Source organism: Ailuropoda melanoleuca, chromosome 15, assembly GCF_002007445.2.
Source record: "Ailuropoda melanoleuca isolate Jingjing chromosome 15, ASM200744v2, whole genome shotgun sequence".
Classification (NCBI taxonomy): domain Eukaryota; kingdom Metazoa; phylum Chordata; class Mammalia; order Carnivora; family Ursidae; genus Ailuropoda; species Ailuropoda melanoleuca.
This window is the reverse complement of record NC_048232.1, coordinates 90,988,582-91,006,293: the sequence shown is the minus strand read 5'-3', so window position 1 is coordinate 91,006,293 and position 17,712 is coordinate 90,988,582. Positions and strand designations below refer to the sequence as shown.

At 45.6% G+C, this 17,712-nt stretch overlaps 1 protein-coding gene across 1 annotated transcript in view; it reads right to left on the bottom strand.

Moving 5' to 3' along the window:
- The window catches only part of MOV10L1 (Mov10 like RISC complex RNA helicase 1), a 70,772-nt gene that overhangs the window by 48,364 nt on the left and 4,696 nt on the right, over positions 1-17,712 (bottom strand). The window contains exons 5-7 of the mRNA XM_034643699.1: positions 10,249-10,411; positions 4,286-4,398; positions 3,488-3,675 (exon numbers count right to left, since the gene is read on the bottom strand). Coding sequence (XP_034499590.1) covers positions 3,488-3,675; positions 4,286-4,398; positions 10,249-10,411 — 464 coding nt within the window. The remainder of the gene's footprint in view (positions 1-3,487; positions 3,676-4,285; positions 4,399-10,248; positions 10,412-17,712) is intronic.

Here is a 17,712-nt window from a genome sequence, read left to right as displayed (position 1 = left end):
GCACCCCGGAGCTCCACCACCCGCCTCCCTGCTACGCTCCTTCCAGATGTGCTGCACCCACCGCAGGGCCAACTGCTACATGAGGGATGAACTGTCAATCCCCCAGGGGTGCATGGCCACAAACTACATACGGAGTTCCTACGATACTTAGAATTTCGGAGAAGGACAGCAAAACATCTTGAAGAAGAAAATTACAAATTCTCTAAGATCTAGAAAAAAGGAAGTGACACAGTGGTGACATCTTGAAGGGCTTCCTGATTCTGGGAACATGCCCGGAAGGGAGTGTTCGATCCTCTTCTCTTCAGGCTGCCAGGAGGGGTTAGGGGAGGCACCTCCCCTCATAGACCCTCTGATTCCCCGCATTCTGCACACGCTGGCGGGAATCAGGCGGCTTCGTCCTTCTCACTGCGCGCCCACAGTGCTCATCTGGAGGGGGAATCTGGCGTCGCTCCCCTCCCCACCCAGCCCGCAGCTCCATTCAGAAAATGGGGCCCTGGCCACAAACTCAGCGACATTCTCAACCACACCAGGGCCCCCTCCTCAGCCAGCTCCTGCCCCCTAAACTCCTCCTGTCCACACACCTCTCCCCGCCACGTCACCCTCGACCCTTCCTATTTCTTCTCATCAACAGTCCACATGTGCTGACAACAGCGGCCAACTCCTCCTCCCTTGTGCCTCCCACAGACTACACAGTCTTGCCTCTGCCCTCGCCCGACCCGGGGGGCCATGGAAGCAGAGACTCAATTCTTGTAGACAGCCAACATCTGCTAATGGAGGACTGAGAAGTATGAGCAAAGAAGGCAGTCAGGAATGACTGGAAGGTTTCTGGCTCAAGCCACCCAGAGAATGGGGATGGGTAAGATGGCAGGAGACGCTGCATCAGGCGGAGAGCAGAAGCTCTGCTTTGCACTCAGTAATTGGTGCTTTTTCCGACATTCAATTAGGCACCAAGCCAGTGGGTCTGAGTGGAGCGCACACATAGGGCTAATGCTCCAGCTCGTGGAGGGAGCCCATGCAGACAGAGCCCCACTGCCCCATGCCACCACAGCAGCCTCCCCTCAGGGGGTCAGGAAGCCTGAGTGGGGGGATAGCACATAAGCTCTCTCAGGGCAGAAACATGGCTCTTCTTTGTCCAAGGCAGTGCTCCTGGGGCTAGAACAGGACTTGGCACACGGAGGGCAGGAAATGGGCTTCTGCTGAAGGGCAGGACATTCATTTCCATTATAAATTCAGGGAACAGGAGCGGATTGCTCACAGGCTGGGAATTCCCTGGGACGCAGCACATTCCCTTCATCCAGCACTCACCCTCTAACCCCCACTCTGACTAGATTACAAGGGGATTCTGAAGTCACAGGATTTGGGGCTGGCTCACAGCCAGTGTCCAGTGATGAAGGTGGGAAAACGTCCCTGCCTGTGAAGATGACTACTGGAGGCAGTCAAGGGAGAAGCTTCATGCAACGTGCCTGGGATCAGAGTGACCCCTCTCCAAGGAGAACTAGCCCCGACCAGACCTCCATCAGCCCAGGGGCCACCTGAGGAGGCTCCCCAGAAACTGACCACCCACAGCCAGGGAGCCCATTGGTCATGCCCCCACGCATTCAGTAGATGGTAGTCCACACCTGTTCTGAGGCACCACTCCTCTTGAAAATGTAACAAATTGAAAAAATTTTAAAAAGTGCTTATAAAAAACCACAACAGACTGGACAATAAGGATCTAGAATTGGAGACAAAAGGTAAGTTATTCCAATGAATACCCTTGGCCCTGAGGCCTGAGATGGCAACTACTTTCTGATGGTCAGTGAGGGGCAGGACTGGGTGCCGTCCTCCTATGCCCATGGCGGTCAGGAACCCAGGTAACTGCACTGTCATTTTCAAGCACTTCTGGCCTTAAATGAAGAGTCAAGGAAGCACATGTTCTCATGGCATAGGTGTTCCTGAAACGGCATGTGGTTCCGGGTGACTGTGATGCCTAATGTGGGAAGGGGCCTCGCAGCTTCTGCCCCAGGGCTTCTGGCTGCTCACTACCAGGAAGATGACAGAACCAGTGGGTCACCCAGGAGCCCGATTCAGACACAGGGAGGAGCCACACGACTCCTGCAGCACTGACAATGGGCAGAGTTCCTGGCATGTCTTATGCTCACACCACTGAGTCTACCAGATAGAGCTAACCCCAGACCTCCTGTGCCTGCCAGGCTTTCGTGCGTGGTGACAAGAGGTAAGGACAGAGTATCTGGCTTCACTGACCCATAGATGGGCCAGAGTCATTCTCCAACAGCAAAGCAGGGTCCTGTCGGGCAGGGCAACTGGGTGCTGAGTAGATGACAGCGTCTGCTGGACAGGACAGGGGCATGGCTCTCCACCCCACACACCTCCACAGCCTTGAGCCAGGCGGTCCATCCTCTTGAGTCTCATTGTCTGTAAATCAGTGGCACTCCCCACTGTGCTGGTCCTGACAAGACCCACATGCACGCCCCAAGGTGCATAAAGAAAGACATCAAGGCAGGTGCTCAATGCATAGCAGGAAACAGGACACAAGCTCCTTCCTGCATAAAACCTGCATTCTAGGAGATCCGATGACACAGAGAATAACTAAGGAAAACGTATAGTAAGCTCACTGGAGGTAAGTGCTAAGGAGAAAATGCAGGCAAAGGAAGGGTGCAGGAGGCAGGGAAGGGTTGCCATTTACACTGAAAGCTCAGGGAGGGCCCTGCAGTGTTTTATAAACATGTATGGACAAGGTGGGAGGTTGCTGGGGCACAGAGTGAAGAACACGGATACCAGAGATTCAGTAATTCTAAGGGGTGCCTTTATGGTTCAGTCCGTTAAACATCTGACTCTTGAGTCTTGGCTCAGGTCCTGATCTCAGGGTTCCTGAGACTGAGCCTTGCATTGAAGTTCCATGCTCTGGGGCGCCTGGGTGGCTCAGTTGTTTAGTGTCTGCCTTTGGCTCAGGTAATGATCCCAAGGTCCTAGGATCGAGCCCCACATGGGGCTCCCTGCTCAGCAGGGAGCCTGCTTCTCCCTCTCCCACTCCTCCTGCTTGGTTCCCTCTTTCACTGCCCCTCTCTCCATCAAATAAATAAATAAAACTTAGAAAAAAAAAAAAAGCTCCATGCGCTGTGTGGAGTCGCTTGGGACTCTCCCTCTGCCCCCACCCCTCCCCAAACAAATGAGTAAATCTTAAAAAAAAAATTAAGAACCTACTACGTCCAACATGTTCTAAAACATACCAACATGTGAAAGAACAACAAAAGCTACAAAAACCTACCAAAATGTGAAAATTGCTGAAGTAAGATTAAGAAGGAATCATTCACTTGAACTTTAATCAACCACAAAGACTCCTGAAAACCTTCCAGAAGATACTTTCCCTTTAACAGCCCAGCTCAGAATTTGGACAGGCTATTGTTTGAGCTTATGAAAGCAACTCTTAAACTACACTTCGATTGGGCCTCTCCCTTCCCAGAGAAGAAGGCTGTTTCCTCATTACCGTCTTTCCACTGGGGTCATGCATAGGGCTCTCCAGACGTAGCACGACTGGCTGCTCTCCACCACCACGGCACTGACCACATCATGTCTTCGGGGCACGTACCCTTCTGCAAGTTTCAGGGAGTCCAAGGTAAAAAAGATGCTGTCATCTAACACCCCGTTTCTCCCGCAGAGGCTAGAAATGCAGACCTGCAAACACAGTAATTGACGACTGTGTAAGCGTGTGCCGAACCAGGGGCCTGCCTCTCCAAACCAGCCCAATGCAGGCGGGCCTCCAGAAGCAGAAACACACACTGGTGAGCTGTTTGGCCACACCTCACCTGGGACCCACTGCAGACAAAGTCCACCCTTTGGGGGGAGCAGTGACCCTGGTCTTGGAGAAGCAAAGCCCTGAAGATGTCAGGAACGTGTAAGGACCTCGGAGCCAGGGCTGAGGTCGTGGAGTAAGAGCATGCCAGGTGGCCGGTGCTCACTTTCCCTGTCTCTGCCCCAGCCCAGCACACACTTCCACCTCCACCCTATGAAATCTCCAGGCTCCAACGCCAGAGCGTGCCAGCCTTTAGAGGCGAGCTCCGATCCTTCACCCACCCCCCTGTTCCCAGCAATTAGAACGTTTTCATGTTCTGGGTAAACTACAGAACATAGAATTTCATCTTAAGAGCATGCCAGGCGATCTCCAATTATCTCCTTAAAGAAACCAGCATTCTCAGCAAGGAAACAGCTTGACTTCCCAATGCACCCAGGAGAAACCTGGGCTGTGAAGACAGGAAGCCAAGGACAAGAGAGGGCCAGCACCTACCCTGTCCATGCGCTTGTACCTCAGCGGCTTCACTGAGATGGCCTCGCTGTTCCACGTGCCCGGCCGGATCCAGTACTCCGCCTCCACCCAATCTCCCTTGCAGGGCTCGAAACCTCCAAGCGGGGAAACCATGGTGCTTACTTGGTAATGTTGGTTATACCAAAGTGTACAATTCATTCTGAAGTTATGATACACCGAAACCACTTGTACTACTAAGAAACCCAGTTTCCAATCTTAGCTCTCTTCTGGGTTTCCCCAGTTGAATGGAGCAGAAAATGTTACGGACCCACCTTTCCACTGCCTTACCCTCTCCTGCCTATGAGGGCAAAGGCAGGGAGCCCAGAGAGGACTGTGGCCAGCATGGTCATACACCTGGTTTGTACAGTTCCAGGATCCCATCTGGTTTCAAATATTCCCCATGTTTTTCATAAGTATTATTATTAACTGCACAAAGTAAGCTCAACAGCAAATCTCTTATGCTCCAGCCTCTAGGGAGTGCGGCTCCAGTGTGGTGGGCAGTTTCTCTAACATGGGCACTCCTCTCTGTCAACTCTCTCCAGAAACAGTGTGAGTGCCCCTCCCTGCCAGGTGCACACAGGGTACTTGGTGACAAAGAGCAGTGTACTCAGACCTGAGAGCCGGGATGTCTATGCCAGCTCAGGCAGGAAGCACTCAGTGCCCCGCCAGACCCTGGACGTGCCAGGCAGCTGTGCTGCTGCCCGCAGGATGCCAGGTGCCACTGGGACACCACCGGCACAGCGGGTGGGAATGCTGGGTAACTGCAGGTTCAGGGACGTGCAGTGGCTTCACTGTCCTGACGTAACATAGGAAGCGGTCTGAATGGGTTTGCTATGGCGCGTGGTATCAAGCTACAACCTGTGGCTCAGTCAGCTAAGTGTCTGACTCTTGATTTAGGCTCAGGTCATGATCTCAGGGCCGTGGGACTGAGCCCTGTGTCAGGCTCCACACTCAGTGGGGAGTCTACTTGGGATTCTCTCTCCCTTTCCCTCTGCCCCTCCCCACCGCACATAAGCACTCTAAAAAAATAAAAATAAGCAAAAAGTGCATAATTTAAAACCGAGTTTGTTTCTCAAGAAAGCTGGTGATAAACCCCTAAGAGCCCAAACATCTCCTGACAGCTCCTGATCAGCGTAAGGGCCACAGTGGTACCAGAAATGGTGTGAAACCAGAAAAGACAAACCTGCTGGAGCATCCACTTCCAGGTAAAGGTGGCATTTTAAGAGGACGGGCCCAGAATCACAATTTAACAGGGTCTAGGACACATTTGTATGTCGACTTATAATCCATGACTTTATTTATCAAATAATTGTTCAACATAATTCTGTTAATTTTTTATTCCAAACCTCTTCAGATACACGTGAAAAATGAAGCAATGTGTTAGTTGTATAAACTCTCTTCACAGAGAAAAACAGTGAAGCCAATTCAAACAATAGTTTGATTTTTTTTCCCCATCAGAATCATGGAATCAGGGGCACCTGGGTCGCTCAGTCGTGATCCCAGGGTTCTGGGATCGAGCCCCGCATCGGGCTCCCTGCTCAGAGGGGAGCCTGCTTCTAACTCTCCCTCTGCTGCTCCCCCTGCTTGTACTCTCTCTCACATGTGCGTGCTCTCTCTCAAATGAAGAAAGAAAATCTTTAAAAAATAAAATAAATTGCAGTTATTGAAAACAGAGCTGGTAAACAGGAAGACTGTGACAGTGCTCTCCAGCAAAGCAACAGAGGAAACGAAGCCCCGGGGCCCCGGGAGCCTGCACAGCGCACGCAGCTTAGAGCTGAGTCGCACGACTGGACCCCACGCTACCCCAGCTTGCGCCAAGTCTTCCAACAGAGCCCTTGACGTTTATTTGGGTAAGCGGATATTCTGCAATGGAATGACTGAAATGGACAAGACATGTAAATTTACAGCCTCCACATTTGACGTAACTTCAAAAAAATCACAGAGACAACGTATTTGACAAGCTTTAGTTCACGACAGCATTTGATCGCCTTTGCGCTCAGAGAGACAAAAACATAGTACCTGTAAAAACATTTGGGCTGACATAGTTACATGTCTCAATAGAAAAATACAGGACTTAAGAATTCAGTAGAATTTGCTCTGAGCTTAGTAGTATTTCCTCAATTAGAAATGTTATAGCCTACAGGGAGAGCCAATCAAAGGTTTCAGTTTCAAATTCCTCAACCATAAAATGCAGCTTTGAAGAAGATTCCAGGCCACTGTATAAAAAAATGAAATTAAGATACTAAAAAAACTATGTTTTTAATTTTATTAATTTTTTATTTTTTTAATACTAAGATTTTATTGATTTACTGGTTTGAGAGAGAGTGAGAGAAAAAAAAAAGAATGTGTGTGCATGGCGAGGGGTGGGGGCAGAGAGAAAGGGTGAGAGAAAATGTCAACCAGACTCCCTGCTGAGCATAGAGCCCAGCTAAGAAGAGCCGGATCTCACAACCCTGGGATCATGACCTGAGCTGAAATCAAGAGTTGGACGCTTAATCAACTGAGCCACCCATGCGCCCCAATGTATGTTTTTAGAATACTAGTGACATGGGGTTAGAAATGCTAAAAATTAAAATATATGTCAAGAATATAATGGCTGAATAATGTTAAGTTGTTTTAACAGGCCCAAGTATTCTTTTTCTTAAAAAAAAAAAAATCGTTTTACAAACAGTTTCTGAATAACACTACTTTAAAGGTCCACCCATATAGTAAAATCAATCTGTTCATCGAAATACAAGCATTTAAAAAATGATTTAATTCATTTTCACACCCCTTCCCACTACCCAGTGTGCACCAGTCTGGACACTAACGTACATGGTCACCCTGGCTACAGCTCTGGCCGTGGGAGAGGAGACAGTCAGTGTCAGAACACGAGGTGGGGGTGTGATCCTAACCTCTCTCCCCTCTCGTCTGCCAATTGGTGGGTGCTCTCCTTAGACCAATCCCAACCAGAAGCTAGAGGACAAGGCTAGGGGTCCATACTGGGCAGGCCTGGGGGCAGAGTGGGGCGGATGCAGAAAGGCATCAGAGACTGTCTGGTTCCAAAGGGTGAAGAACTCCAGCCACAGGAGAGGGTGTCGGAGAGCTGGGCTTTGACCCTGGAGGGAGGGGGCCAGCTGCGGGGTAGAGGTTTTCAGAAAGAAAATCTGAGGACCTCAGGGATGCAGGCAGATGAAGAGCAGTGCCTAAAGCGGCCTGCTGGTCACTAAAGTGCACCCCGACCCACGGCACAGCACCCTGTCCTGCGTGTGGCACTGGTTCTGGGGCCTGGTGGAAGTCTCAGGAAGGATCCATGCCACTTGCTCGTTATCTTACAAGTGGGTCCATAAACCAGTTTAATTTGACAAGAAAGAAAGAACCTGACTTGACCCAGGCTGGGAGCTCGGGCCACACTGGTCATGTGGCTATGCAGATGCTATAGGGCTATCCACTGCCTACTTTGGAAAGAAAGAAGAAAGAAACAGGTCCGTCACACACTTGGACTCTAGGCCCAGCTCTTAGGCCAGTGATTCCTATTCAGGGCCATTCTGTCTCCCAAGCCGCATCCACTCTAGATTCTCACAACTGGGGGCTGGGATGGCAGTAACTGGCATCTAGTGGGTAGAGGTCAGGGATGCTGTTAAATACATCCCCCAATTCACAGGGCAGTCACCACAACAGAATGACCAGCCTCAAATGTCACAGGGCAGAGCACCAAGAAAGCCTGCTTTAAGCTGAATGCCCAATTCCACTTTAGCAGCCGTGGCCAAAAGGGTTAAGGACTCACTGGATATTCACGTGTAAAACAGCTTGGGCTCTGCTCCTGATGTTAAGAATTCCCATGAGTAGGGAGGAGGGCACCTGACTGGCTCAGTGGGTAGAGCATGTGACTCTCCATCTTGGGAGTGTGACTTTAAGCCCCATGCTGGGGGCTGGGGGTAGAGTTTACTGGAAAAACAAAAAACCCCCACAACAACAAACAAAAAAAACCTTAAAAAAAAAAAAAAAGAATTCCTGTGAGTCTTACTTGTGGGCCTAGATCTGAAGTGTCATCCACAAAACTGGGCTGATGGCCACCGTTGCCTCTACAGTCCGAGACTGAGGGGACTCCGTGATCGAGACCGTACTTCCCACCTTCACACTGTTCCATATTCATAGGCTCACACTCATCCCTTGTGACACCCCTTCCTGAAACAGTCAGATCTTGCTCACCTCCTGTGCACACCTGAACCAGACTCACTAGGGTACTTTGAAAGGGTCAGGACACAGCCTGTGCCTCACCTGGACCCTCCTTGCAGAGAGCTTGGTCTGCTCTGCACGCAAGGAGGCTGGGCCTTCCCAGCCCTAGAAGAATCCCACGCTGGCCCACCTCTCGCCCTACCACACTTGCACGGTTCCTGCAGAGCAGAACCCCCGTACTGTCTGTTCTCCCTCCCATTAGAGCACATACTACGCACAGCGCCAGGCCAGGAGTAAGGCCTTCCAATATTTGCTGAATGAATGCCCAGAAAGCAGCAGCATATTCTGACTCTCCCTTAAGTAAATGAAACATCTAGCCCAATTCTTCCTCGTCTCACCTTCAGATCAGAGACGTGCGATGGTATCCTGCCACCTGTTTTTGTAAACGCAGTTTGACAGGAACACAGCTGTACCTTTCTGCTTAGGTGCTGCCTATGGCTGTATTCACGTTACCACCAGCCCAGAGGTAAGGAGCTGCAAGAGACCACGTGGCCCACAAGCTTTCCTATCTGGCCTTTTTCAGAAAAGGTCTGTGACCTTTGTTTTGGACTCCCATTATCTTTTTTCACATCGTGTTTTCTATTTCAAGAATGCTCTTTTTGCTATGATGTCAGGTCATCAGCTATTTGGATTCTCTGAGCTCAAGAAGACTTGAGGCCGTGCTGGGAAATCCCCCCACCTGTGCTTCAGGTGCCCGTCCTCATGGTCAGCTACTTCTGCACCTTCCAGCAACATCTGCAGCATGAACCGTCTGGAAGTGGCTTCCTGTCAGCATAGTTACAGGGCCCTAGGGATTCCCTTTGGAGCTGAGCAATTGCAGGATCAGTTCTTCCAGAATTGAGAGTTTTCTGACAGAACAGAGATTTTAAAATCCCAGCCACCTACCAATTTCATTCTGGAAACTTCCAGGGTTGGCAAACAAGGTCAGAGTCCTGGCCTTTACATCTAAGAAAAGTAGAACAGCAAGCAGCCAGGTGGGTTGAGCTAATCGCCCTGCTGCACTGGGCTCCCTGGCAGCCAAGGCGGGAGAGAATTCCGGTTCCTCCTCTCTCAACATGTGGCTGCCAGGGTGAGCAGCTGGAATCCAGCTCAAGAAGCACCTCCCCCGCGCAGCTTTTCCAATCCTGTCTGATTCTGAGGCACGTACAGGCCTGTTCCTCTTTGGGAGGAAGGTCTAGTGTCTTACTCATCTTGGTCTCCTACTGCCTAACTTCCTACCCATCACTGTAGACAGCATGTACACGATAAATGGTTGTTGAGTTAAACTCAAGAATGGCATTAACAAATTATTCATTTAGGCATAAAAACAAAATTTTAGATCAGCTAAACCAAATGCAATTAAAAATGGATATACATTTGCGGGAAGGACAAAGTTATCCCCAAGTCCTATTTTAAAACATCTGAAGTACTGTGAAACGGCAGTTGCCTTGTACATCTGTGACAGTGTTGACTTAGATTAGTAACAACACTTACGTGAAAAGAACAATTACCCAGAAACTGGTGACTCCATTCAATGAATGACATGGACAAACCACAGCAGTCTACATCATCTGTGATGCTCGGAGCCGACGCCTGGTGAGGCGTTCTAGTCTGAAGCCCTCCCCAAAACAAAGCATGCTCAGTTTGACCCTTTCCACATGTGTAACCATCTCAGAGCTAATTCACAAAATTTAAAAAAAACACACAAAACCTCATCTCAAACATGAACAGAAATCCATCTAACGTACCTTCGCAAACACTCTCCAGAGAGAAATATGTGGTCTGACTGATGTAGCCAGCACCCTCCATCAGCGAAGTCACACAGCCAATCAGCACTCGGGGGCTGGAGTTGGAGAGCCCCCTGCCATGGTTTTTGCTGTCATCTTCCCACTTATCAGAGACAGCCTCCACCTGCAAAACAAACCACTATTCAAACCATAAGAGGAGGACTACAAGAGAAGCAAACTACAGACCACTATCTCTCATGAATACAGATATTAAAAATCCTCAACAAAATACTAGGAAACCAAATAGGACAGTGTATTAATAGGGTTACACACCACAATCAAGGCCAGTTTATCCAGAATGCAAAGCTGGTTCAACATACGAAAATCAATACAACACACCACACATTAGAAGAACAAAGGACGAAAACACATGAAAACCTCAGCTGATGTAGAGAAGGCATTTGACAAAACACCACCCTTTCATGAGAGAACACTCCAACCAGGAATTGAAGGAGACTTCCTCAAAGTGATAAATCCCCTGTATGAAATACCCACAGCTAACATCACACTCAATGATGTAAAGATCAAAAGCTTTTCCTTTAGGATAAGGAATCAGGCAAAGATTTTGCTACTTTTGCTCAAAAAAGTATTGAGGCCCCAGCCAGAGCAACTGGGCAAGAAAAAGAAATATAAGGCATCCAAACTAGAAAGGAAAAAGTAAAACTATTTGTTTGCGATGGCATGATCTTATATGTAGAAACTGCTAAATATCCCATAAAAAAAATCTGTTACTGCTGATAAATTCAGCAAACTTGTAGCTTACAAAGCAACATACGTAGATCGGTCACATCTGTGTGCACTCACAATGAACGATCCAAAAACAGAAATTCAGAAAATAATTCCATTTACAATACCATCAAAAAGAATAAAACACTTAGGAATAAAGTTAACCAAAGAGATGAAATACATACACTAAAAACTACAAAATGTGGCTGAAAGAAGTTAAAAAAAAAAGACACAAATAAATGGAAAGACAAAAAACATTCATGGACCAGAAGACCTAACATTAATCTATCAATACTATCCAATGTGATTTACAGATTCAATGTAATCCCTCTCAAAATCCCAATGACATTTTCAATAGAAATAGAAAAACCCCATCCTAAAATTCACCCGGACTCTCAAGGGACCCTGAACAGCCAAAACAATCTTGAAAAGGAAGAACAAAGTTAGAGGATTTCAAAACGTGCTACTAAGCTACAGTAATCAAGAGTGTGGTAGTGCCATAGAGACAAACACAGACCATAGAGTAAGGTCAAGTGATTTTCTTTTTTTTTTAAAGATTTTATTTATTTATTTGACAGAGATAGAGACAGCCAGCGAGAGAGGAACACAAGCAGAGGAAGTGGGAGAGGAAGAAGCAGGCTCATAGCAGAGGAGCCTGATGTGGGGCTCGATCCCACAACGCCGGGATCACGCCCTGAGCCGAAGGCAGACGCTTAACTGCTGTGCCATCCAGGAGCCCCAGGTTAAGTGATTTTCAACAAGGGTGCCGAGACTGGGGAGAAGGTTTTCCCCATTGTGCAGTTCTCTCAAAAAATGGTGCTGGGAAAACTGGATATCAACATGCAAATGAATGAAGGCAACTTACCCAGCACCATATTAAAAAATTAACACAAAATGGATCAAAGACTTAAATGTAAGAGCTAGAACTATAAAGCTTTTAGAAGCAAGTATAGGTGAAAAATCTTCACGATCTTTGATTAATCGATGACTTTTCCATTGTGATAGCAAGAGCACAGACAACTTAAAAAAAGGATAAATTGTACCTCACAAAATTTACATCTGTATCAAAGTATACTAGCAAAAGAAACTGAAAAGATAACCCACAGGTGGAGAAATGTTTGTAAACCCTCCCTGGTAAAAGATTAATATCCAGAATGTATAAAGAATTTCTGTAAGTCAAGAAGAAAATAAACAAGACAATTAAAATATGGGCAAAGAACTTAGACATTTCTCCAAAGAAGATATATAAATGACCAATAAGCACACGAAAAGATATTCAACATCACTGATTATTAAGGAAAGGTAAATCAAAGCCATAGTAAGATACCACTTTGTATGCACTAGGATGGCTACTATCAAAAAAACGAAAGTAACTTGTGTTGGCGAAGATGCAGAAAAACTGGAATCCCTGTGCGTTGCTGGAGGGAATATAAAATGGTGCAGCTACGGGGCGCCTGGGTGGCTCAGTCGTTAAGCGTCTGTCTTCAGCTCAGGGTGTGATCCCAGGGTCCTGGGATAGAGCCCCGCATCGGGCTCCCTGCTCTGCGGGGAGCCTGCTTCTTCCTCTCCCACTCCCCCTGCTTGTGTTCCCTCTTTTGCTGGGTGTCTCTCTGTCAAATAAATAAATAAAATCTTTAAAAAAAAAATGGTGCAGCTGCTATGGAAAAGTTTGCTGGTTCCTCAAAGAGCTAAACATAGAATGACCATACGACCTCTGTAATTCCACTCCAAGGTATATACCCAAAAGAAAACAAGGACTCAAAGACACTTGTTCAAAGCAGTATTCACAATAACTGAAAGGTTGAAACATCCCAAGTATCCATCAACAGATGAGTGTACAAAGTGTAGTCTATACATACAACGGAATATTCATCAGCCAGAAAAAGGAATAAAATTCTGATACAGGTTACATGGATAAACCTTGAAAATATTACGCTAAGCCCAATAGTGCAAACACAAAAGGACAAATATTGCATGATTCCATGGGTACGAGATACCTAGAACAGTCAAATTCATAGAGACAGAAAGTTGAACAGTGAATTATTGTTTTAGTGATGATGTAAAGCTGTGAAAATATGGTAATGAGTGCACAACAATGTGAATGTACTTGTCACTGGATTGTACACCTAAAAATGGTTAAAACGGTAAATTTTATGTTATGTATATTTCACCACAGTAAAGCTACATAAAAAATAAGCAAGGAAATTCCACATCTTTCATGAAATCAGTAAATACCACCTCATGTTGGTCAAACCAAGGTGTAAGCACATTGCTCAAGTGATTCAGGGATCTACTGAAGAGCTAAGAACAGAAACCAAGAGAAGCACTGGGCCTGAAGAAAGCAAGCACAGCTGGAGTAGATGCAGCGCTGGAAGCCAGAGCAACCTCCTAGAACTCTGTGCAACGACAGAGACATTTCCCGTTTGTGCTGCCCAATTTGGGAGCCACCAGCTGCATTTAGCACTTGAAATACGGTTAGTGAAGTTGAGGAATTTTATGTTTTATTTACTACTTTTTTTTTTAAAGATTTTAATTATTTATTCGACAGAGACAGAGACAGCCAGCGAGAGAGGGAACACAAGCAGGGGGAGTGGGAGAGGAAGAAGCAGGCTCACAGCAGAGGAGCCTGATGTGGGGCTCGATCCCATAACGCCAGGATCACGCCCTGAGCCGAAGGCAGACGCTCAACCGCTGCGCCATCCAGGCAGCCCTGTTTTATTTACTTCTAATACATTTAAATTTAAATAGCCACACATGATTAGTGCTGTCACACCGAATGATGCAACTCTAAAATTTGATATTTAAACGTACTATTTTTAAGACTTAAAAAGATAGTATTTAGTATTAAGATGCCATGTATGAACTAGAATAGTAATAAAGTACATCTCAACCATTTTTTAAAAAGATTTTATTTGTTTATTTATTTGAGAGAGAGAGAGAAAGAGAGAGAGAGAAAGTGAGTAGGAGGAAGAGGGAGGGAGAATGTGAAGCAGACTCCCTGCTGAGCACGGAGCCCAATGCAGGGCTTGATCCCATGACCCTGAGATCATGACCTGAGCCAAAACCAAGAGTCAGAGGCTCAACCAACTGAGCCATGCAGGTGCCACAAACCATTTTTTTTTTTTTTTGAGAGAGCGAGCACATGAGTGTGCATGGGGCAAGGGGTGGGAATGGAAGAGAGAGAAAGACAATCTCAAGCAGGCTCCACATCCAGCAAGGAGCTCAACGCAGTGCCAATCCCACAACCCTGAGATGATGACCTGACCCAAAATCAAGAGTCAGACGCTTAACTTTAACCGAGGTACTCATCTCAACCATTTTCAAAAAGCAGCTGAGCTCAGTAAGTTTGCCAGCCACCAAATTACATAACAAAACCCAGTAGCTTTCCTACATAGGAAGAAAAACATTAATTTAAAAATACAGGGGGCATCTGGGTGGTGCAGTAAGTTGAGCGTTCGACTCTTGGTTTCGGCTCAGGTCTGATCTCTGGGTCCTGGGTTTAAGCCCTGCATTGGGCGCCACATTGGGCATGGAGCCTGCTTGAGATTCCCTCTCTCCCTCTCCCTCTGACCCTCCTGCTCCTGCTCTCACTCTCTCAAATAAATAAATCTTAAAACAATTAATAAACATATAAAGCAAAATTATATTGATAATGGAATATAAACATTAAAATTCTTAGACATAAACAAGAAATTTGCAGAACCTAAATAAAGCTATTGAGCTGTAAAAAGAACATAAACGAGGGCTTAAATAATTGAATACACTGTAGCTGGAGAAGTCCATATATGATCCACATGTCACTTAGCCTAAATGGATCCACAAACTCAGCGCTGTCCAAAGCGATTCTGAGCTGAGTAGGTGAAGCAGAATGACTCTAATGTTCATCTGGGATGGGAGAATTCCATCACATTGAGGAGGGAAATCTGCCTACCACCCATGGATGAGACAGTGCCACAAGGCCCTGCACATAGGCATCAGGACCAACGGGGCCCCATTCACATGGGGTTCTGGTGTAGGATAAAGGGACATTCCTGATCAGAAGGAAAAAAGTGGGATGACTGGTCAGCTACTGAGAAAGAAATGTCTGGTTCCCTCTTTCAGTCTGTATAGCAAATAAATTCCAGGCAGAATAAATATTTAAATGTCAATAAGCAATTTTCAGAGGAAAACCTGAGTGCATATGTCTAAGAAGTGGAATAACCCTCTCTAAGGATTCTTAGAGGCCAAAAGCCACATGGAAATGATAGACACATTTAACTACATAAAACAAAACTTTAAGAAACAAAGTCAAAACATAATCTTGGGGGAAATATCTACAAGACTTTCATACAATAATTTTCCTTAAAAAGCTCTAATTTCCCAAAAAGACAAGGATGTCCACTCTTCCCACTTTTATTCGACATAGTACCGGAAGTCCTAGCCACAGCAATTAGACAACATACAGAAATAAAAAGCATCCAAATTGGTAAGGAAAAAGTAAAACTCACCATATGCAGATGACATGATATTATATACAGAAAATCCTAAAGGATCCACCAAAAAATTACGAGAACTGATAAATGAATTTAGTAAAATCGACGTACAGAAATCTGCTGCCTTCCTATACACTAATAATGAAGCTGCAGAAAATGAAGTGAAGAGAACAGTCCCATTTACAACTGCACCAAAGACGACAAAACACTTAACCAAACAGGTAAGATACCTGCATTCTGAAAACTATAAAACACTAATGAAAGAAACTCAAGATGATGCCAAGAAATGAAAACACATTCCCTGCTCATGATTGGAAGAACAAATATTGTTAAAACATCTGTACTATCCAAAGCAGTCTACACATGTAATGCAATCCCTCTCAAAATACCAACAGCATTTTTCACAGAGCTAGAACAAACAATCCTAAAATTTGTATGGAGACACAAAAGACATTGAAGAGCCAAAGCAATCCTGAAAAGGAAAAACAAAACTGAAGGCATCACGATTCCAGACTTCAAGTTATATTACAAAGTGATAGTAATTAAAACAGGTCCAGGCATAAAAACAGAAGCACAGATCAAGGGAATAGGATAAAAAAAACCAGAAATACACCCACAATTATATGGTCAGTTAATCTTCGACAAAGGGGTGAATATCCAATGAGAAACAAGCAGTCTACTCAACAGATGGTGTTGGGAAAACTGGACAGCAACATGCGGAAGAATGAATCTGGACCACATTCTTACACCATACACAAAAATAAACTCAAAATGGATGAAAGACCTAAATGTGAGGCCTGACACCATAAAAATCTTAGAAGAGAGCACAGGCAGTAATGTCTCCAACATCAGCCATAGCAACGTCTTTCTAGCTATGTCCCCTGAGGCAAGGGAAACGAGCAAAAATAAACTACTGGGACTTCATCAAAATAAAAAGCTTCTGCACAGGGAAGGAAACAATCAATGAAATTAAAAGGCAATCTACTGAATGGAAGAAGATATTTCAAATGACATATCTGATAAAGGGTTAGTATCCAAAATATATAAAACAATTCATACAACTTAACACTCAAAGAACAAAAAATTCTATTAAAAAATGGGCAGAAGACCTGAACAGACATTTCTCCCAAGAAGACATCCAGGTGACCAATAGACACATGAAAAGAGCTCAACGTCACTCATGATCAGGGAAACGCGAATCTAAACCACAGTGAGATACGATGTCACACCAGTCAGAACGGCTAAAATTAACAAGTCAGGAAACAACAAGTGTTGGCAAGGATGTGGAGAAAGGGGAGCCCTCCTCTTACACTGTCGGTGGGAATGCAAGCTGGTGCAGCCACTCTGGAGAACAGTATGGAGGGGCCTCAAAAAGTTAAAAATAGAGCTACCCTATGATCCAGTAATCGCACTACTGGGTATTTACCCCCAAAATACAAAAACACCAATTCAAAGGATATACGTATTCCCTATCTTTATAGCAGCGTCATTTACAAGAGCCAAATTACGGAAGCAGCCCACGTGTCCATCGACAGATGAATGAATAAAAAAGAGGGGATATATATACACAATGGACTATTACTCAGCCATCAAAAGGAACAAAATCTTGCCATTTGCAGTGACATGGATGGAAATAGAGGATATTATGCTAAGTGAAATAAGTCAGAGAAAGACAAATACCATGTGATTTCACCCATATGTGGAATTTAAGAAACAAAACAGATGAGCAAAGGGGGGGGGAAGGAGAGAGAGACAAACCAAGAACCAGACTTGTGACTATACAGAACTGATGGTCACCAGAGGGGAGATGGGTGGGGGGATGGGTGAAATAGGTGATGGTGATTAAAGTTTTTTTAAAAAAACTTTTTTAAAAATGAAAACAACATTTCACAGAGAAATCTTGAACCCCACTAGTATCCCTTCTAAAAGACCAGCAAGCCAGGAATGGGGAGAGGGAGCGATGAAGCCTGGACAGGCTAACATGGTGAGATCATGCTTGAGAAAGAAGCTACACAGAGGAGAATCTTCCCCAAAGAAAAATTCTTGATTATTCTATTTCTACAAGCTTAAGGCAGATTGTGACAATGGCTGCATAACTCTGTGAATATATTAAAATACTGAATTGTATACCTCAAGTGGGTGAACTATATATTATGTAAATTATATCTCAATAAAACTCTTTTTAAAGATTTTGAGAGAGAGTGTGTGTGCGTGCACCAGCGGGGGG